Consider the following 24,662-nt stretch of genomic DNA (forward strand, 5'->3'; position numbering starts at 1 on the left):
GTTCGTAGAAATAATGAAGATACGATTGTCGGAAGAGGTTCGTAAGTCTCTAGATGGGGTTTACACATGGGTGAGGTCATATAGGTATATTGTATTGGAACCAGTAAACGGAATATAGCATAGTGAACAAATTTTATGCTTGAATTTGGATCGAATGGATAGCCAGCGGAGGTTACAGAGCATGGAAAGTTTGATCGGTTCTTCGTACTCGAACTATGATCCGAGCAGCCGTGTTTTGATTTTTTTGAAGTTCTGTAGTAGATAATGAGACGAACTTGATAGAAGTGAATTACAATAGTCCTGTCGTGCTAAATAATATATAAGTGTTTTAGTGGCATCAACTTAAAAGAAAAGTGTTAATTAAGCTGATGCATCTCCGTTCCAGATCTTTAGTACTGCATATGTTCATTAAATGGTTTTGTAATGAGAGGGTACCGTCGAGTGTGACAATTAGGTTTCGCAAGAACTGTATGATTTTAATGTTGATATTGCGTATACTTATTTTTTAGGTAAATGATGTGAATGATAACATTTTTGTATGGTGATCAGAAAGGCGTATGTTTTATCATCATCATCATCTGCAGCTTGGTACATGGTGGCATTCAAGTCTTCTCACCAGAATTGCATCTCTCTATGCCTTGAATGGTAAACTCAACGTCAGTTGGGCAGCTAGATGTGTATATTTGACTGTCATCGGCATACAATTGGGGAGACACTGGATATCGATCTCTGATCCTTAAACGCAGCTAAATGTTTATTGTAAAGAGAACAGGGTCGAGAACCGATCCTTCAGGAACTATAAAACTTACTGGGCTGGAATGTAATGAATATGTCTGGACACAGTTTGTGTCCTGTTGACTAAGAATGATCAGAAACAGGCAATGGCGGACATGATTAGGATATACTTCTTATGGTCTAATTCCATAAGTATTATCTTTAAGTATAGTTGAAACCTGGAGTTGCGAACAGAAGATATTACCAACTGTGAAAACCGTAGATTCTAAACGTCTATTCCAAATATGAGCACTTTAAGTCAAACAAAAAAAAAAGAACATGAGAATCCCATAAATAATGACAAAGTTAATGACACTACAATGTTAAAAAGTTCTCAGGTAAATGAAAACCAGTGGTAATATGAATTAGAATATGATAATATTTGCCCTGCACGTAAAGTCAATAAAGCGTAGGCTAAATAAACATTCAAATCAAACTTAGTGTATTTTCTTAAATGCATGCACATTCAATGACCCGTGGCCCAAATAATACTAATTTACAATAAAATAACCATATTATAAAAACAATGATCAGTGGAATGACATAGCATTGCATTTTAGAAAAGCATACATTACCTGGACACTGATCTACACATGACGATTGTTCAAAGCGGACCCCAACACAGTCAGCACCACCTCTAGCTGGCGCGGGATTGTTACACTCCCTAGTTCGGTTATTTGTCTTTGTGTTGCAATTGCAATGACTCCATGTTCCCCATGTGCCCCAGTTACCATTAACTAAATACAAAATAGTAAAGAGTATGTGAAAACTTCCAATCTTTTAGAATGATTTGACATTTTAGCATCTGCTTCTAGTGCATGAACAAGGAAAATTGTATGATTTCATTATTTACAGGGATAATTTGTGTGAGTGTTGCTCGACCCGATAGGTACGTTTGAAAACACAAAACCTAATTTATTATTTGTAGTAATACACTATCAAAACAATGAAACTTTAAAATATATTGTGTTGAATGATTCCATTCAGTGTTTCAGGAAATTATTTCCCTTACAAAATATAGAAGACAAAAATGAATGCACCTGAAAGAAACTTTTGTCCTCTGTCATTTAATTTGAAGCTGGAAATATGAAGCCATCGAGCAAAACTACGTGGTCATAATACTTTTATTTTTCTTCTAACTAATATTCTTTTGCGATCCTTGATCTAACCTCATTATTTTTATTTTCAAATTCTCAGAAAAGTTAAAAATATTTCATTTCATTGCTTTACGAGGATTTGTCTATGTTTTGTTTTTTTTTAACATTGTATGCACATCATATTGTTAATGACTGCGGTCATAAGAGGAATTGTCACTCAGGAAGAATCCGGTCAATTCACATATAGGGTAGTATAATTGTCCGCTACATGATTTTAGTACTCAAGATCATCGATTATACAATGTGAGTATGACTATTATTATCAAAGTTAATTTTGTTTATTAGTACTTGGTTGTTCCATCTACGTCCTGCATACCAAGAGGAATCTAGGATAATAATACGAAATAACAAAAATATTTTCATTTGAATGCAACATTACCCACATGTTTAAGCCATTGTTTGTACATATGATTAGATGAGCAGCGGTCCAAGTTTGTACTCAGCATCTGAGTTACAAACATGTTACATTTACAAATTATTCGGTCTTCAAGCGTTGAAATCCAATCATGCCAGAGCAGATGGATTAACGTCGACTATTTTGACGAAAAAAAGAATTATTGTTTTCAGGTTGTTATTATTGATATAGATATCGTTTCTTTAGACTGCATTTTCAGCATGTTTCTGAGCGTTTATTTATTCTTTATATACTTTTTGTCGCGTACACTTATTACTTCAAACACATTAAGGAATAGTTTGTGTGGCAAATATAACTCTAACAGCCCATGAAGCAGTTCTCATTGTTGGACTGGTATCTGTCAAACCGAACGGAGTGAAACTATATAATATCAGATAGGTTATAGTCCGTTTAGTTTTACATTTTGAAATGCTTCTTCAATTCAAAATCAATGAAATCAGTAGGAAAGGATTTTTTCTTTTGTATTATTAAATTATTCCTTTACAAGTACATATCTTCACATTTATTTCTGTTGCAAGCTAGATTCAGAAAGTTTCAATATATTTCTAAATAGTTCCGATGATTCCAGTATATAAATTGAAGGAAATATAAGCCCAATGTATAAGGAGTAAAGATTTAAGTTTGGTCATCACAATTTTTCCTTGCATTTAAATGCAATTGAAATGTGATCTTAAGATGCAAATGGCTCTCTAAAATATCCATTTTAATCATAAAATAAAATCTATTGTGATACGTTTGGCGCTCGGATGATCAATATTCAAATGTCTATCCACGTACAAATGACGATGATCCTCCACAAAACTGTACAATACAAACAAAACACGCAACGCAACTGTGGAAATGGGCGACCAAGAAGAGGTTATAATACACACTCGCTTATTGGAGGAGCATTGCAAGAAAATTGCTTACCAGGGCATCGGTCTGTGCACGGTGACTGTTCAATCCGAGTACCCACACAATCGGAACCACCCAAAGCTGGAGCTGGATTATTACACTCTCGGTGTCGGGTCCATGTTCGAGTGTCACACGCACACTGACTCCATGCTCCCCACGAACTCCAGCCACCATTTACTAAATTCAGCATAATTCATATTGAGCAAACACTTTTAACGAAAGCATTGATCACTGCGTAGCTGAGAGTGATAAATATCGGCATCAATGATACAGTAAGATACAACGATAGAAGATCTACTAAATTATCAGATCTTAGTATAATCAATTCTACAACAGAGATTATACAAACTTGCTGCCTTGACTACGTACGAATACTTCAAGAGGACAAACGTTGTGTTGCCTGTTTGTGATTTTCTACTGACATCAAAATAGAAAACAACTTAAAATCTGTCAACAGAGAGAGAAAAAAAAACAGGCACTATTGGTTTAGTGTTTTATGGCATAATGACGAAAACGTAGTTATTAAATTTCACATCCAGATCAGCAAGGGTATATATATATATATATATATATATATATATATATATATATATATATATATATATATATATATATATATATATATATATATTGCTATCAGTTACGACAGTTAAGGAGAGCGTCGTAATGCTTTTTCTTAATATTGTTTCATACCTTCCATTGTACAAAAGTATATTGATAGAATTGTATTATTAACTCCAACTTAACATCGCTAGGTGAGAATCACATAACAAGAACCAGGGGTAGACTTCATACTTAATGTATCCATTCTGGTCATTACACCGTATCTTGAGACCATAGGCAATCATATCAGCAGTGCAGAAAGTGTACATTGTAATTAAGCCTAATAGATAGGCGATCGAAAATTACATTACCGTAATTAAACGTAGGTAGTTATAAACTACCACAAGAACTAGATAATTATGTATTTCATTTTATTTCCAAAGATCCACCTAATCCGGATTGAATTCAATCCTTTCTTGTAAAGTTCGTGTTTCTTCCAATGTCAGTTATCGTTGTGGTTAATAGTAACTACTTTGTGTTAACTACTCTGTACGACACAACATCTCGGTATATACTTTCAAGTATTGAGGTTGTTCTTGTTTTCAAAATAGACTTTGGATTGCCATTGTTACTGAAGGCGTAGAAATTAAGTAAAATTATATTCCAGGGGTAAAATGATTAAATCGTTTTTACGTATTTGTATTTATAATTGTTTAATATATGTACAACACTATATTGTAGGTACTGCACAATCACTTATAATTAATTAAAATGTATAGAAAATGTCCAGCACATTTGAAGTCATATTACGCAAATGCCGTGTGTAATGACCAAATGGATACATATTAAGTGTCAGTCAACTTGAGATCGGTTCGGTTTATTATTCGAATATATAGTGCCATGCAAGTGACATGTAAAACTGATTTTAGCATACGTTTTGTTAAATTAGTAACAGGGTAGCAACACAATTACGTGCAATCGGAAACGAACATAAACCTGTAACTGAAGCTATGATGACCTAGTGAATAAAACTAAAGCATGCAGAAGTTGGTCATATTTATCAAGGGTGAGTATTTTTCAGTACGTTTTGTTCAACTAACTTATGAATGACTTCTACATAGCTTTCCACTTAATACTGTTTGTGTCACAATTTTGAAACAAAATATGTATAAGATATATATCAGTTCGTAGTTCGTTGGTACATTGGTATCAACACCGTGTGAAACAACTACCCTTCATATCACTATAAAGATCAAACAGCACAGGATGAAATTGTATCCTACCTAATTTGGTAGATAACCTAAAATGTAAATTTCGATTTCGCGATGGATATTGTTGATGTTATCCATATCGTCGATGAAAAACAAATAGTCCCTGAACTAATATCAAGAATTGAAGCGATTTAGATTTTTGATCCTGGGAAAGTAAATAAAAACAATATTACATAAGGTTTTCAATTAGGTCCTGATTTTTCTTATAACAGTATTCCTACAGTGAATCAGCTCATGTGTAGTTTCCTTACCTAAAGCTAATAAGACGGGGGCACACCTATTGCCGGGAACGAATGCAAATCACTTCACGATTCATAAGGAGTTGCTTTGCGTGCTGACGCCTGAATAATCCTTCTGCATTCGTTCAATAATGGCGTAGTTGGGACGCACGTTGACATGGCTGCGACCAAACCACACCTAGTGTTTCGTATTCAACGCAGCAACGACTCCTAGGAATTCACATCCAAATTTTTTATATCGATGATTTGTCTCCAAATATAACCTTAGCCTTAACTCTTCCCATGACATTCTCTGTAGCGATTATTTCTCTAATGGCCTACAATGGCATTCAACATACGGATGAGATCCACGCCTGCGTGTTGTCGCGCACGAATATAATTTGATGTTTTGTGAACAAGATCATATCGGTAACATGCAGTATGTAGGAGGCTTACAGGTCCTTGTCTGGACGCTAGTCGGTTATGGTGTGTCTTACGTCAAGAATAATTGTACATAGGGATGTTTTCACCAAGATATTAACTATTCAGTGTCCCGGTCAGCTTCGTCAGCGAGACAGTGTTATCAATACCAAGTTCTTTTCTTTCAACCTGAAAGGTTTCACAAAATGGAAATAGTTTTCCTCAACATAGGAAGCGTGTTCTAGCTAGTGCACCCTCAAGACCAAGTTGGATATGCCCTGCGCATTGTGCTGGACACAATAAGACGGCATGGCGATAGCATACAACGATTGGAATTTACTGCGAAAGAAACAAAATGCCAATTATTTTACCATCAATGACTTCTCTGCATATGCGAGGACTCAGACGTCCTAACAAAGAAACGTGTTTCCAAAACCGGTTCGCGCGTTGATTATCGGCCCAGCCGGACCTGGAAAAACCCAGCCGTTAATGCTTGAGCTCATTCAATGGTTGACGTGCACCCTCCGATCAACCTAAAGTATTTCACAGACGCGTTTGACTCCTCAAAGACAGCTTCCTTGTCAAAAATCCAGTCCTTTTCTATAATCGAGGAAACCCCTACCATCAACGACTTTAACCCGGATGTAAATAATCTTGTCGCGTAGGATGATGTAATGCTTGACAGGCGAGACAACCCGTGAGAATATTTTGTATTTTGTCGTAGCTGCTCAAGAATGCAGATGTAATATATGTGACACAACAATACGCAAACGAATGTAAAGGGATCCGAGAGAATTGCAACTTGTTGATGATATTTCATGGGTTTAATTTGCACGCCCTCACAAATATTTACTGTACCTGGTGAGATGTTGACCATTCGTGGGATGAAGTTCTGAATATGTCCGCTCAGCTCACCCTGGACCCGTACAGTTTTCTCACGATTGACTTGACTAATGGACCGCGCCGAAGTTACTCTTCTGATGGACAATATGGAGCCGGTTTAATTAAACCAATTTAACAATAACGGAAATGTATATATTGAAACATTCCACCAGTGATGTTATAGAGGAGGGTATTGAACGACAATTCACAGCAAATAACTGGAACGTTTCCGCGAGCACATAGCTCTTCCTGAACGAGTTAAAAAAGCAATAAACTATACGGGATGAACTCCAAGTGAGCTTCGAACAAACGTTTGCACCTCTGATCAAACTCACTCTCAAAATCGCGGATGAATTCAAAAAAGTTGCAAAAACCGTGATGATCGGAACAGAAAAAGAACTTGGTTCAGTTGTCAGGATGGTCAAAGCCGCCTCGAGAAAAACAGCGGAGACTACTGGACATTTGCCAGACCATTACTTGAATCTGAGAAGTCATCAACAGCATCGAAACCGAAATTCTTATGGTCTTAAAAGACGCCTTGTACTCGACGAAAACATCACAGATGTACTAATGAATCTTCCTAAGGTATCATCACCCGTGTACAAGTTAATGATGAAATCACCGAAGCACTTATTTCACGAAGAATGTTGCCGTGGATCTTTGGCCACCCCATCCTTACAGACCCGTCAACTGAGCAGAGGTGGTGCTAAAAGTATCAACGAGGACAATATATGGCACAAACAGGTATTTATGGAGATCACATGGATCTGAAAGATGAAATTTTAAAAAGTGCGGCACTGAAATGAGTCGAGACCGTAACATGAACAGAAATTGAATCCATCGAAAAAAAGAACCCATCAATGATGCTGAATCTGCAACACAAGGAGTAAACACAAAAGTCAGCGAAAGATTGGCTGATACTAGGTGCCGCCGCCAACACCAGCTTTCTTAATCAACTTTTATACATTTTGTCCTGGTTGCCCCACTGGCATAGAAGAAAAACATCAGCAGGACTATTCTTTCTTTATCGTTTAGACCGGATATTTTTAGCGTGTACTCGATCCCTAACAAAAACAACTAAAGCTAAATTATTTAGCACTATGTCGATTATGTTCAGCCAGGATTACTGGGTTGGCAAAAGAAAGTCTAATTTTTAATAACGGTGTGTAGCAGTCTTTAGGCAACAATGTGAACGATCGTTCACGACGACAAGCAAGGGTATAATAAATGTCGTTCTAATTAAACCCGTAAGCGTGCAAATAATCACTGGAGGCATAAATATTCATCGGAAAATATATTTGCTATTATTATATACTTCATAAATAGCCTCTTTAGTTTAACATTGTTGCTACTGGTCAATACCCAACCGTATTGACCGGGATAAAGTAAAAATATTCACATTTTCCTTATATGGTTATAATGTGTCCTCGTTCAAAGAACTATTTTGGTCTAGTTCGAAATAAAAATGGCGACGAACGCTGACTGCTTCCAAAGTTTTGACGTTTTCAACGGATTACTCGAGATGAGTTCAGAACAGTTATATTTATATATTCATCTGTTTGAAGAAGAGATAAAGGTGAAGGCACAAGATCTACAAATAAATCCAGGTGACGTGGAAAATGTCATATAAAATACAAAAAATCACAATACCATAAAGTGGCGATGCAACGAGATGCAAACATTGTCAGCTATGGATATGGAATGTGAAGAGAGAGAGAGAGAGAGAGAGAGAGAGAGAGAGCATAGCACAATGGAAGAAAAAACAAAACAGCCAGATCTACTTAATGACTATTTTTGTGAACTTTTGGTCTCTATACGCCGATGTGACGGCTAGATAGAGCTCTCATCCAAATTGAAATTAAAAAAAAAATCTAATGTAGCCACCACCAAAATTAAACAAAAAAACATGAATAGGTCTATATCAAAGAACTTAAAATTGCAAGAGAAAATACAATACAACGAGAGAGAGAGAGAGAGAGAGAGAGAGAGAGCATCTCATATTAACATTTAATAAAATATATAAATCAATCAATGATCAAGTGCATGAGCATTAAGTTGAGTCAATGTCATACCTGGACTGCATGATATGTGTCATATGCTAATTGGTAACAAACTTCCATTTTTTTCTTAAAATAATGAACTTTTGATCCTCATCCGGGAACCTTTTTTGTGTCGTAGTTAGTCTTATAACTGATGTTTTTGATAAAGGTTTTCAGTTGAGCTTTAAATACTTGACACGTTAAACTCTATTAGGTTGTGACCTGTTTTGGGCTGAATTTTATTTTCTTCAAATTATGGAATTCAAGTACTTATTTTCTCTGGATTTACAAAAGTGCTCTGACAAAATTCTTGGATAAAGATATTCATTGGAATTTATACTGAGTTCAAAACTGGAATACTATTTTCTGTGATTCAACAAGAAACTGTTGACATATCTGCACTTCGTAAGATATTAAAGACGTCATCGCCGTCAATTTCAGATGTCATCAGGACTAGAACTCTTTCGTGCAGGACATTTTATTACTAGGACTTCTATTTTTTATTTCTTGGATTATGTTTGGATTTAATACGTAAAACCGCTAGTTCGTTTTTCTCATTTTGCACTTTGTATTGTTTAGGGAAATAAATTATTTGTTGAATTTTACAAAGTTTGTCTTTTTTCTGTTACTTATTTTAAGAGCATAGACTCGTAAAAGAAAATTAGACGCTCGTTCTTGGAATATGAGTTTGCTAAAATATTTCAGAAAACTTTGTTTTTGAAATTTAAGTTCTCCTAGTTTCGGAATTTTTAAAATCCCAATTATTATATCAAATTTTAGAACTCTTAAGTGAAATCAGCCAGCTTTATATAATGTCTTCAAAAGTGGAGATCTTTATTTCAAATCCTACCCAGGAGCAGTTAGACTCTTTGAAAAAAGATGAATTGCTTTAGCTTGCCAGAAAATATGATCTTTCTGATGTAAAAGCAAGAAGAAAACAAATATTAAAAACTAACAAACAAATTAAATTAAATTCATAACACAATACCCATTGGACGTTGATGAACGTTGCTGGTGAAAATGCAGGACTTCAGATTAGAATCGTGAATCACCCAGTCATGATAACAGCAGTTACCATACTCTCAAAAGTAACACCAAAACAACATGCAGATCATAGGACACAAAAACATTTTAACAATTGTTTTTTCGCATCAATATTTCATCGTCTTTCATTGGTTACATATATGTCGCCTACCTTTCTCCCTTTCAAAACCTTGCTCTTGTCGAAATCCTGTCAACACATTGGTGTGTGTGTGTGTGTGTGTGTGTGTGTGTGTGTGTGTGTGTGTGCAACGGGTGGCCGATAGCATTAACACCTCTGTCCGCGCGGGTTCCAGTCTGGGGATGACTGGATTTGGACAAAAGCAAGCTTTCTAAATGGAGAATGGTAGGCGACACTATCCTACCTTTTACAAAAGGTTGTTCTTTGGATTAAGACTCGTATATTTAGAAAGGGATGGCTAAAAGAAAACAATTGCTTACAAACGTGTACATGCGACTGATCTTTAAGCAAACCTTAACCAGCGGATAAACAGACGAATATACCAATGATATTAACCTTCGTCTATATTTATCGTGAATAATTATATTTTTCACGGAAGCTTACCATGACACTCATCTGTGCACGATACACGTTCAGAACTGGATCCACTACAATCAGCACCTCCCATGGACGGCACGGGATTGTTACACACTCGGTGCCGCAGATGTGTACCTGTACCTGTGCGGCACGTACAGTGACTCCAGGATCCCCATGTGCTCCAGCCACCATTAACTGAATAAAATGACATTTGTATTCAATTAAAAGAAACAACTTAGAATATGTCCACTTTTACACCAATGACTTGTTTCAGTTCGATTTACTTCAAGATCTGATAACTCCATGCGCAGTTTGACTTGAGTGCTACTGAACTCATAACCTGTTATCGTTATGATTTGGAGATTATATGACACTCATACATTCGAGTATGATTGTAAGTCCAGCTTAACCTATAGTACACATAATCAGTATGGTTAGAGGTTAAAAGAGACTACAGCAAACTTGCTTGTCATACATAAAGAAGAGAAAGCAGTACTGAGAATTGATTAAACCGATTAAATGAACTTGAAAAGACGCAGAGAAAAATGACCAATGATTAAAATTAAAATTAAACACTTGGAAGGCATCCTGTTACATTGTTTCATCAGTTTTTGTTTTTTTCTTCACCTCTTTTACATAATGTTTCGAGCAGAGAATCTGTCATCCACTATTTTGTGACTGAACAATTAAAAATGACGTAGGCATAACTATATGCTCCTCTGCTCTTATGATCATCCTGTCAAATAACATGTCCAACATCATTTCAAACATTTACTGTAGCATCATAAAGGAACGGTTTCGACAGCAAGAGTTTGAGTTAAAAATGATATCAAAATTAATAAATAAATTTCATTAGATATATGATATTACTGAATGAATGGTATTTAATAATTTTGCACTGTTGTCGCTAAATTTTCGACTCCAGTTTGCCCTGCAGGCAGAGGGCCTAAATATAACATTGAGGGAAGCTTTTGAATTATAAAGGTTATCTGTGCACAAAGAGACTTTTTAATTTCAAATGCTGAGTTCATTCAAACATAAAAAGCCACAATTAAAGTCACAGTCAGGGGGAAATATAAGAAAATGTGTGTTCCACAACCATTGTGTAATTCTTCGTTCTTGAAAATAATTTCAGTGAAATACATGCTTACTGCTGATGGAAAATAGGATGTGCTTGCTTTGTTGTACAAACAAAATGCCAAACGAGCTACCAGAAGAACTAATATCAAGGCTGTCAAAGTAATAGGTTAATGTGATTTGTATTTTAGGTCACAAAGTACAAAATGCAACATATAATGCTTTATATTTTTTATTATTCGATACATTATAGTAAAGAAGTTGTTTCAAAAATTAACTTTCGCCGAACAAAGTTAGAATGTAAAATATTACAGTTATAGTGCAGCAAAATATTTATGTTTCTAAATTATATTAAACTATTTTATTGGTGGTGATGGTCTATTTATGTTATCAAGAGATATAGTGATGAAAACAGATAACATTATCTGGTATAACAAAAATTGAAAAGAAACATCAAGTACATGCAATTCTATACGCAATTCGATTTATACAAACATGATAAAGAATATAAAACCAGTAGCTGATACGCAGCCTGAAACGATTTTACAAAAGCAAAGAATAAAACGTGTGCAAGTTTTCGACTTAAAAAAACAAAAAGGGAAGATAATCGAACAAGTTCATGTTTAGGAATTATCTGGATTTGAATGAAGAAAATGGCGATAGTCTTGAAACTGCAATTTCAGTCTATATCTCATGGTTCAAAAGACCATGCAACAAATAAGCAAGGTTATGTCTTGACGCTGTCGGAGCTGACGCAATATACTTGTTTACTAAGTCAACTAAGTATTTAATAGATCAACTGAGGAAACTAAACATTAATAGTTAATTATTATAGTACTTTTTTCTGAATTCCTTTACCTCTTATTCGTTTGACTACCAAAGGTTAACGTTTTACAAAAAAAAAAAAAAAAAAACAGCATAAGGCAGGCTATTTAATGTACGAATTAGCATAAACTTTTTTAGGCAATGTATAGTGACCGGTCAGTACTCTGCCATATGACACGAGGCAATGCCGCTGCTGTTTTGTTACGTAAATGAAACAAATAGTTGGCAATTGTCTTATCCATCACGACTAAGCACAAATCAACGAAATAGTATTCTATTTAATCGGTGTTATATGCACTCGTGTGCAGCAGACACACTCGCATGACAACCTAGTAATGTATGCATTGGAATCCAGAATGACTGTAGATAGATGACAATTAATTACGAGGTCGTCATGCGTTTGTGTCTCTTACATACGAGTACTTATAACACCGATTAAATAGCATCATTTTTGGGTGATGGAATACGGGCTGATGTGTGTAGGCAAGACGCGGACCTGGGACTGAATCTCCGTAGAATACGAATTAACCTGTATAATAGTATTATTTATATTAAATATTAATTCTGCCTACTACCGCCAAGCATTCTTCTATATAATCCAGGGATAACATTTTCCGTTCTGTCTGGTGTATATTTATAAATCTCTCTCTTTATATATATATATATATATATATATATATATATATATATATATATATATACATGCATGTGCGTGTGCGTGTGCATCGGGAGCACGACTTCCAAATGCTACCACTGTCACCTATTCAACAATTTACAAACTTTGCTGTGGTTAAAACACTAATTGCTGCTTTCGTACCAATTCCTGTAAAAAACATTAGCAATTGTTCCGTCTTCTATTTTAAAGAGCTGAAGTTGGGTGGGGTGTATTAGACGAGAGTGAGCTAGATTTGGGTTCTCTGTACACTTCATTACTCTATAAATTTTAACGAAACTCTTTTATGCATGACGAAGCAATGCGTTGTGCTGTAAATACTTACCTGGTGGCATTGCCGATTTGAGGACTGCAATCTCTGATACGTCTGAAAATGAAAACAGCCGGTTATAAACGACGGTGACGATGGAAGTTGCGGTTATGGTTATAGTGGTTGCTATGATCCTGTATTAGTAGTGTTGATGGCGTTACTGAAAATACTTTCTAGAGACAAACTTCCAATACGATGTGTACAATTATCTGTTATAAAAACAGTGATGAAAAGGGGAACTTAACGATTCAGTTTATTGTAGTTACTAAGTCAGACATAAAATACATTTTTTTACCGAAATAAAACTCTCATCTTAAAGAAACAATTGAATAAAGTTAACTCTTTTGGAGTCATCTTTAAATTAAACTGAGGCCAAACTTATAAGTGTCAATAAACATGCATCATATTTAGAATTCAGTTCTAGAAATGACCAATTGATGCATGCACAGTTGAAGATGAAATTAATACCATGAACATTGCAGAGAGATCCTCTGCATACTGCAATTTCGTAGTTTCCCCTTGTTGTACAATTTGCAGTGGTTGAACATGTATGCACACTCCTCGTTGTCTGAAACAACGAAAGGAATATCAGTATTTAATTGTCGCTCAATACTTTAGACGTTTTCTAGAGGTGTTTATCATAGACCTCAATCTCACCAATAATTGAATCAAAATATTCATACATACTGTTCTATTCAATGTTTTCGACCTGCCCATCTTAATTCGGCTTCTAAGTTGAACCATTTGATATCGCATATGTCTCTTTTCTTTTGATAGATGATGTGCGTGTGGTACAGGATTTCGTGACCGGTTTCTCTCTTCAAACCACATCTTGATCAATAATGTTTTAGTGAATCCCGCTGGAAATTATTTTCTAGTGGCATTTGGAGTTGTAACTTTGACCGCTTGAAACTGACAGTCCCTTTGGGATGATCATCATTATCGAATACATTTCGGTTTGATTGTTTTACTTATGATATTTGGACCACATGGCAAACACTTACAGATCAAGTGTAAATACCCACCGAACGGCAATGGACATCACTAGGGTTACAACATCCCTTGTATGGGTAAGATGCTGCTTGGGCAGTTATAGCTTGTGGATCATGTATATGACGGACGTCTGCCACAATCGATGCATTCATGCAAACCTGCAATTGTACATTTATATATATATATATATATATATATATATATATATATATATATATATATATATATATATATATATATATATATATATATATATATATATTCGCGTATGTTGAATGTTTAAGAGGCACATAATAAATCCATTCATAAATCCCAGTTAGTTCTGGATTTCATTCAAACTATAAAGCTATTTAGAAAGCGTACAAGAAATGGTACGTATTACATACGAAACCGCTTTCGCCTTTAGTTACAAGTAAAGGGAAATAACTCGCTTATATGCTTTATCAATATGCCCAGACCTGACGATCTCTAGCGCCATATGAAAAAAGTCCTTTCTTTATATTCGGTTATAGTTTTGTGCATTATAAATTCACCTTTCGAGACTGCAAATATTACTCTCAAGGATTCATATTTCGTTACATCCTCATTTACGCTTTGTCGGTTATTCATATTCATTTATATTGACTGTTAATCGGTTGCACAAAGTCACTTCAGTAACTGTAAATTCGTTGCATGAGCGATGGTTCAACTTATGTATTATAGTGCGCTTCTTACAGTACAAATTAGTCATGTGACTCATATATTTATTCCCCTTTAGAACAAAAAATAAAAAAACATCATTTTCCATCTGACTCAGTTAATCATGTTACTTCATGACTGAAGGTGGAAACACACCTTCGCCTTTATACTTTTATCCTCAGAAAAGCGAACAATATATTACCAAAATGAAATTTATTTTTGTACACTAATAATTACATATAATAACTTATTGTGTGTGCTTGCTACCTAAGTGGTTTTGCATTGTTGATTGTCGTCAGAGGCAGTGCTGAAGTTGCCTTTTTTGCTATGAAGCTTTCTTCTGCAAATTACGATCAGCTTTCAAATTCGGAATTTTTTTTTCGCTACTAGTTCTTGTTCTGTGTTGAAAGAGAGGCACAGCGTCTATGTTGTTACTAATCGGAGATATAATATACAACCATCTTAACCAGCATATATACAGCCTATAAGTTTTGTAAATTCTAATGGACAAAACTGTTTAAAGATAAACAGCATTGACTGTGCAACAGTATCACAGACATTTTTCCCAATACGTATTTCCTAATGTTTAACCGTTCCTTGACATTTTATAAAGGCTTTTACAAAGAAACTGCTGTACTGATATTTGAACTCCTTCATCATCAATAATCATGGAACTGACTTTAATCTGTTTTATGTTTCCTACTTACTATGGACAAGCACGAAGTGTGCGCTCGGTTCAGGTAACACAAAGATACGATAAAATCGTATTTTCTTTTTTCCATTTGAAATAAGGATCTGACAATGACAATCCATTTTACATGTTTCTCTCTCTCTCTCTCTCTCTCTCTCTCTCTCTCTCTCTCTCTCTCATACGTCATCTTTTTATCACTAACATCACTTTCATACATATTTAAGGTGAGCTTCACTGATTCAAATATTTTTAAGTAAACAAAACCAAATTAAAAACAAATATCGAGTAATTGATTGTCATTATACGTGCATTACCTAGTAGACTCTAAAACACATACATACATACATGCAATCGTACATGCATGCATGCATACATGCATACATACATACATGCATGCATGCATCCATCCATACATACATACATACGTACGTACGTACATACATACATACATACATACATACATACATACACACGTGTCGTATCATGCTGAAACATGATGATCTAAATAACAAAATTACTTATCTATGTCAATAGAAATGTCATTGATAACTGGACTCAATTATGAAATAATAGCAATTAATGTCTTTATGCTTAAAACAAAGGCAGAATAAATGTCATTTCATAATCTGATTTATTTGCAACCAAAGTGGCCATAAAGAACATGCTAGGATACTTGGTGAATACCATTTTCTTTGTTCCAAAAATTAGCAGTGTTTCTCAAGTTGGTAAATTGTTGAAGTTGCTTCTTAACCAAGAAACATAAACTATAGTTGTCATATACGAAACTGTTCTTGATTTTTACCTTAAAACAAATAATGACTATGCATTTATACTATTTTCCCACCGTACTGATACCTTATCTATATGGACCACATTGCATTTCTCTATGATTAGAACATCACATCAAACCTTATTCCTGAATAAAACAGCCCCAAACGAAGGTAATTGCAATGCAGATTGAATATCGTCATAATATGATAATGCGAATAAGTTGTGTAGCGTGCTATGCTTTGCTCTTTCGATGTGTTCTTTAATTCGCTAGTCTAATTGAAAACTTATGATAATTTATATATATGGTTTGCCAGTCTTCCATAGAGGTCCTATCGCTTATTGCTAAAATAAGCTTGCGACCTCTGACGTTAGTCAGTTTTCTACCAGTGAATCCTTTCAGTTTTCTGTGTTTTTAAAGTGGACCAACTCTCGATTGATATAAATTCCGCAATCATTATATGGTCTCTTTGAGGAACATATATATATAGTTTGAGCTCTAAGTGATAGAAAAAAATACATCTATCATATAATTTGTCCATTCGATCTACTCACCGATCCTGCGTTGCAGATGATGATGTCATTTCTGCACTCATGGTAGAACAAATATGGTGTTGAAATATGGCAACCCAGACAGATGGTGTGGTTTTTACTTAGCTGTGAAATTTTGTCTGAAATAAAATAAATCACATGTACATCAAATTAACTTGCGTTTTCAAAGATGTCTAACCAAACATTTATGCAAACGTTTTTTTTTTCGAAATCGAATTCCACCAAAAGAACGAAAATGTCGCATCATGTAATGAAAAACGTATTTCTTGTAACTTACGACTGAAAGACGCTGATATAGTTTTTGCATGACAAACTTTTACTCTCTATGGATAAATTTGTGATAAGATTGCCACAAAAGACCAATCTAGAACACGGATTATTTTGTATGCAGATATTCTATGTATATTTTATTTGTATTTATCAAGAACTATACTTTTATATACGAACTATAACTATACCTTTTATTATATTTTGCATTTAATACTGATGTTTATACATTTGCAAAGGATATAAATCGTTTGTGATTAATAACAACTCAGTGTAACTGGCCCCTCTCTCGCAAAACTCTGACTCGGCTCTAAATCTTACAATAAAATAGTCTAATAAATCCAAAAATGATAATTCGTCCATTTTGAGCAAGATATCCAAATTTGAAATAACATGTATTACTGGAAAAGTTAAGCAACGTTTTTTGACGGAACGGCTTAGCCCCATATTCACGAAACTACTCCACTTGAGTGCACACTGAAACTTAAAATACAACAGCTTGCAAGAAACTAATTGAAAAACAAAAGACTTTAAATTACTAATACATGCATGGGCGCCAGCAGCATACGTCAAGGGGGGTCACGTGACCCCCCTGGAAATCATACTGCAAATATATATATATATATATATATATATATATATATATATATATATATATATATATATATATATATATTCCGACAAGTTTGATCATGTAAATAAAGCTGAAAATAAGTCTCAAGATTCTGACTGACTGCCCCCACCCCCCAGCAAAACAATCCTGCCGGCGCCCATGAATACGTGTAGATACAAACTCGTGTTAAATATGCATAGTTTATTTCGTAACAATTTCTTAAATATAAGACCTATGACTAAGATACGTTTGAATTTGTGCGTACCCTCAAATTAATTAGTTTTATTTTAATACAGGGCATGGTAGATGTGTAAAGTAGCTTTCTGTGTCATACCCTTTTAAGATTATGCGTTTTGAAATAATATATCCCAATAAATTCTAATTATCAAGAACTCTTAGTTCTAAATCCTACCTTGGAGCATGCTGCGTACATTTCAATAAAAACTGGTCAATACTGTTTTCGAAGGCATCGCTGCTGTCTATGGCACGATAGGTGAACTAGTCGTAAAAAACACACAGACGGGTGTGTTGATTGTGTACCTATATATTCAGTCACAATTTTCAGGGAAAGTTATTCATCATTTAATATGATTTATTTTTAAGGGTAACGTAATAGTTTTGTGAATTTTTGGTTTTGATGTTTCACAGCTTCATATTTTCGAAAATTACAAGTTTCCAATACTCTTATAAATACCTTTCTTTTTAATCATTGCAACGCGTGAGGAGATCGCAAAAGTTGTAAACATTAAACTACGTGAATGAGTTCCATATGAAATCTATGCTAATTATAATTAGTATTTTCCTTTTTATATATGGCTTTAGAACTACACAAATGAGTTATTCGCTGATTGCGAACCTGTTAAACAATATCAAGCTTACGCTATCAAGTAGTATTTACAATCAACACTGCTAATGCAAATACTTACCTAAATCTGCATGTCTCAGCCCCAACAAACCTGAATAAAAAATAGGTGGTATAAAATGTTTGCAAACTCATTTTCTAGAAACGTTAGGTGCTAAATATACGAAGTATTTACTACTGCGAAGAGAAGAATAACTTCCTGTACGTTCTTGAACCAAACTTTCCAGTCTTATCTCATTTAATTACTGTACTTTTAATCATTATCATTACCGTCACCATCATCATCACTGTCGTGTTTATTAGTATTAATTATGTACTAATAGTTAGTTACAGCACTAACAGTAGTATGATTAGTATGTTACTTACTAAATCTGCTTGAAGTATTAGTCTCGCTTGACGCTGTGATAAAAGTAAAAGATTAATATTTAATTTCCAGGACAAACGAGGCAATTTAGAATCAAAATTCAGATTATGAGCAACCTAATTTTAAACCATCGCAGATATGTACATATCTATACATCATTAAGCTTATACGTGTATCGAGCAATTCATTAGTAGCGACTATTCAATTTCTATATATAATGTCCATAGCGACTGTTCAATTTCTATATATAAGGTCCACAGTGACTGTTCCATTTCTATATATACGTTCCATAGCGACTGTTTGATTTCTATATATAAGGTCCATAGCGACTGTTCCATTTCTATATATAAGGTGGATAGCGACTGTTCTATATATATATATATATATATATATATATATATATATATATATATATATATATATATATATATATATATATATAAGGTCCATAGCGACTATTCAATTTCTATATATAATGTCCATAACCACTGTTCCATTTCTATATATGAGGTCCATGGCGACTGTTCCATTTCTATATATAATGTCACCCGACTGAATATTTGCTCTTCTAAGTACTACGTGCTGTTAGCTAATATAGGAGACAAGGAAAAGTAATTACAAATTTACATATTCATTACGATATTCCTAACTAGTAAGCTGGAAGACGAATAATTGGAGAAACTTGGAATATTTGAGATTTTGAATATGAGATTTTAGAGGAAAACTAAACGTTATAACTAGTATGATTTTAAACATATACCTGGTAGAAATGTTCGTATTTCTTCAGGATAGTTCCTCAAAGGGTCAGTGGATAATCGTTTGAGATTAACACGATCTAGATCGTCTGAAATAATAATACAAATAATAATAATCATCATCATCATCCTTATCATCATCATCATCATCATCATCATCATCATCATCATCATCTGTCGTAAACATCTGAGAATATATCTTAAGGATCATGAGCCAATGGACAATTCCATTTTAAATGGAAAAATAGGGAGTCAAACTGCAATTTTAAAAAGAAAATCCTTAAATCTGTGAAATTAGAAAAATTTGAGACAAATGACATTATTTTTAAATTCATGAACATAAACAAATTACATCAAGGTCGTTATTTAAAAATGGCACGCAGCAGCAGAAGCAGTAGGAGTGGTAGTAGTATATGAAATAGCAGCTGTCGGTTAATAGTAGTATCAATAGTAATAGTGATAGCTACAGCAATTATTATAAACACGGAATGTGATAACAAATTAAAATTTTGAGCACTCACACAACCGAAACAATTCAGTTACAAACGACACCAAACATCTAAACGAATAGTCTTAAATTCTTCATGCAGTTCATAAATTTTTGCTGCAAGAATTTATGGTAAAAAAAATAAAACAAGGACATAAGGTATTGTCAGTTCCAAAGTCCCCAGATATGTATACCAAGTTAACCATCTTGTCGCATCAATTAGAGAATTAATTGACCATTTGTGGCATATATTGTAAATGCCGAGTACTGTGATTACTGTTAGAAGTGATAATGATTAAGTACAGAGAGGAATGTCTGCAATATAAATAGCAAAAGATAACGTACGAAAGAACACAACAAATGTGCCTGATGTATAGACATTTTACATATAGAAAGATCTACGTGTGATTTCGACCAGAAAATCTAAATGAAGATAAAAAGACATGTGCCTGAACCTGCAGGGGTTGGTGTCTCGCCTTGTCTGTTTATATACATATCGGCATTTGGATAGAAATTACGAAACCAAGGTCTGAACTTGGGAATTAGGTACAAAGTGTGATGCATTAGATTGTTTAATGTTCTCTCAACATGAAAATGTACAAATAACTGTAGGAGGAAACATCATCTAAAATTCACATTACAATGGGGCAAACCTGAGCAATGTACTTAAAAAGTTAATGTTTTCATTCATTGATGAAGGCAGTAGATCACCTTGCACAATTTCCTTACTTGGCGCTTGATTTATCGCATTTAAGAGACATACATCCTTGTGAGTAATGTTGATTAAACAGTGGATGTGGCTGCACTTGTGCACCTTGTAGCATAAAATAAACAAAGCACGAGTTTCTAGGCTTTTCATAGTCGCATCACACCAAATACATACATCTGTCTCGAGGAAGATTATCCAGATTTAAAGATATTTTTTTTATACGTACGATATTCTTAATCGAGAAAAAATTGGCACAAACGTGTAAGATCGAAATTATGAACGAACATGAAATATTACCTTTAACATCAGCGCCAAAGATGCACTCCAAAATTAGAAATAAACCTGGCAAAGTAAACATAGTACAAAACAGCTTCAAAAACTTTATTATTATTATTATTATTATTATTATTATTATTATTATTATTGTTGTTGTTGTTATTATTATTATTATTATTATTATTGTTGTTGTTGTTATTGAGCTTATATCTACCTATCTTACTATTGACATTTTAAATATAATATAATATAATATAATATAATATAATATAATATAATTCATTACAAACTTAATACAAATGGATACGAAAAAAAGAACTCCTAGAAGAAGCGAAAGCAGCATAATGGATATTTGTAACAGGGCATTTAGTACACTGATATGGCGCTTCTGATAAGCTGTCTGAACGTTTGATGAACTCATGCTACGACAATGATATGACAGACAACACTAATGGCTAAATAATAAACCTCGTTGATATATTAAATATAGAGAACAAGAAAAAGGTTGATCGGATACCATTTCTCCTGACCTACCATCCATAAAGCACAAAGTAGGTCAAGTCATCAAGATACACAAGCACATCGTGGTATCGTGTGACACAATGAAATTAATCCTCCCGTACAAACCATTAATATCCTACCACAAACCCAAAAAACATCAAGAACATCCTACTCAGAGCAAAGCTAACGCCAATCACAAGTCAAGATCATAATGGCACAAAACGGACATGTGATGATTAAAGGTGACCAACAAATTATCTATTAAAGCAACTAGCAATAAATGACCGCTACATAACGTGCAAAAGATTGAATGTAATTTATAACATCTGCAGCCATCGATATATCGGTAAAATCAAAATGCTACACAAAAGGGCCCATTATTTATTTTATATAAAATCTGCAACTGATCACAGCTTCAACTGGAGTTCGAAAACTCATTAAGAACAGGAATCGTACTGGACACTCCACACCAGAACACACAAGTGACACTTAACGGTGACATGGCGTACGCAGGTTTGAAACGTCACCGGTACATGTGCGATATTTAGCGGCGGCTGTGAAAGCTGCGTTGCCAAATAACGAAATGTGACACTAAGGTCGATGCTGCAAATATCACAAAATAGAAGTATAGATTCAACAGTAAATGCCATATTACATCAGATGAGCGTTGTTTCTTTTGTATAAGGGATTGGCGGAGAAAATACAATCGATTACTTCCCTTGCCTGTCCGTCAGGTTTTGCCCTGATTTATAGTGCATGTGTATGTGCATCCGTCAGTCCGTCGTCTTCTTTAGTTTCATATTTCACAAGGAAGACAGTTATATGTATATATATTTTCTTCTTCTACTTACCCGAATATCCATCAATAAGTACATCTATGGATTGTATGTCCTAATGTCTATGAATCTCCATCAATAAATAGCGGGCATTGTCCAGATTTTACTAAGTGACAATCGTGCAAGTTCATATTTACGGCTATATTCACGAAATCATTGTTTTTGATTTTTAGAAAAGGGTATAGGTGAAGATACCGTAATACATAATCGTGAGATATGGCCATTTCTGTATGAAAGGTTCGATGATTACAAGCTGAATAACGTCGTAAACGAAGTTTATCAAGATTAATATCTCGGGATATTAGGGATGAATTCAGTTCCGCTCATCGTTAAAACTATCTGAGATCTGCTAAAATAATTCTTTTTTCTTTAGAATTTAGTATAAACAATAATGTAAACGCTTGCAAGGAAATCTTTCAATAATATTCGATAAGGACATATGGATACATTTATACTTTCTTCCAGCCGCGATGGACATTAATTGCTTTTAAACATTTTACCATTGGGCTTCAGACTCTTTTTCACTGTTGTCGTCTGTGACATTTATGGCCGTTTGTATTATTTAATACACGTATAGTGCGCATTCCCAAAACTGCATGTCCTGTTCTGCCAGTAAATGTCACAATTTCCAGTCTTGATGTTTACTAGTCACTGACTACTAGTGTTTCTGATCTTTACCGTTATTAATGTAAAAGGAAAAAGGTCACAGTCACCGGTATCTTTGCATACGCTGTCTACTGACGTTTTATAATGTTTACAGACTGTACAGTACGCTCATTGCTGTCTCTGTAACATGTCTTTTAAACAAATGCAAAGCTGTCTTACCAATTAACTTCAGAAAATGTTCAACCATTGTTAAGGCCATGAATGTGTTGGCGGCTGCTACTCCTCTGCCGATAAGACTATCTCGCCTACACTCGTGCAACTAAATTATGACATTTCAGTGAATATGACATATTTGTAAGATAAGACGTCGTGAATCAAACTTATCATTCACGACTCTGACTTTTGTGACTTCTAGATCATAATATACTGCAATAGTTTAATTCTCCTCACATACGTTGGAACCAGAAACCGTGTCGACCAAAACAAACAAATAACACCAGGTACATTTATATTTTAGGTTTTAATTTATAAAATACCACTTGCAAATTTTGTTCAGGTTCTTTGTATAAATTGATAGATAAATTTGCTTACACATGCATGCATGCATACAGACATACATACATACATACATACATACATACATACATACATACATACATACATATACGGTGTATTTCTGTAGAACAGGATGGTCTCTCCTGAAATTTCAATGCGGATAATTCATAATTTTGTTGATTTTCATATCATTACAGTTTACAGGATTACTTTATTTTCTATATTTAGTTCTTGTTTCTTTGGTCCGGCGTAAAATTAATCTGAAGTTCTCAAGTTTATCCACTCTGCACTCTGATCAAACGTCTTAATTACGAAACATTTGCATCACTCAGAAACCATATGTACTGAAAGCCTTGGCCAGATCTCGAGTCGATACCTCTACACATCGTCACGCGATGGCTGAATGGTATAATTATTGTTATGTTATTCTAGGGTTTAACGCCATTTTCAGCACAAGATAGGCTATACATGGCGGCCAGTATAACTGGTGGAGGAAGAACCCTGGAAAACCCAGGGAAGAACCACCGACCTACGAGAAGCTACTGACAGGCTTTCCCACATACCCACGCTAGCCGAGCCTTGGACTCGAACCACGCAGACAGAGGTGAGATGGCAGTGATCCGGAACGGTGAGCGCTTTAGACCACTCGGCCACTTGGGGCCCCGAATGGTATAATTAAATATGCTGATATCCTGGATATACAAGAGAGACTGTTGTATATGAATTTGTTCTTCGCCGGCGTAAATTTTGTAAAGGTCAGGGTCGTCCTGTATCTGAAAAGATCCATTGTAATGCTCTAAAACCCTTTTAAACATTTTCTATACTGACTTGGGTGCAATATACTGGGTTGAGATAAATTATATAGGTTCCTGTGGGTCGGTGATTTATACGGGGATTTCCTGTGTTCTTCATCCACCAGTTACACTGGCTGCCTTATATAGCCTATCATGCGCTGTAGATTGAGTTAACGTCAAAACAATAACAATGACGTGATATCAATCATTTGAGTGTTTTGTAAAGCATCTTAATGGTAAGCCGATTTCAGTATATCCCAGGAATATTTTCCAAAATC

General features: G+C 34.6%; 1 protein-coding gene across 1 annotated transcript in view; it reads right to left on the reverse strand.

Moving 5' to 3' along the window:
• Positions 1-23,349, reverse strand: part of LOC149793664 (SCO-spondin-like) — a 112,748-nt gene extending 89,399 nt beyond the window's left edge. Inside the window, exons 1-12 of the mRNA XM_089969031.1 lie at positions 23,255-23,349; positions 21,114-21,158; positions 19,626-19,709; positions 18,868-18,900; positions 18,566-18,595; positions 16,763-16,878; positions 14,103-14,228; positions 13,546-13,645; positions 13,093-13,134; positions 10,220-10,387; positions 3,256-3,417; positions 1,350-1,511 (exon numbers count right to left, since the gene is read on the reverse strand). Coding sequence (XP_089825157.1) covers positions 1,350-1,511; positions 3,256-3,417; positions 10,220-10,387; positions 13,093-13,134; positions 13,546-13,645; positions 14,103-14,228; positions 16,763-16,878; positions 18,566-18,595; positions 18,868-18,900; positions 19,626-19,709; positions 21,114-21,158; positions 23,255-23,294 — 1,108 coding nt within the window. The 5' untranslated portion in view covers positions 23,295-23,349. The remainder of the gene's footprint in view (positions 1-1,349; positions 1,512-3,255; positions 3,418-10,219; positions 10,388-13,092; positions 13,135-13,545; positions 13,646-14,102; positions 14,229-16,762; positions 16,879-18,565; positions 18,596-18,867; positions 18,901-19,625; positions 19,710-21,113; positions 21,159-23,254) is intronic.
• Positions 23,350-24,662: the final 1,313 nt, after the last annotated feature.

Source organism: Sinohyriopsis cumingii, chromosome 8 (genome assembly GCF_028554795.1).
Source record: "Sinohyriopsis cumingii isolate HCF-2022 chromosome 8, ASM2855479v2, whole genome shotgun sequence".
NCBI classification, from domain to species: Eukaryota; Metazoa; Mollusca; class Bivalvia; order Unionida; family Unionidae; genus Sinohyriopsis; species Sinohyriopsis cumingii.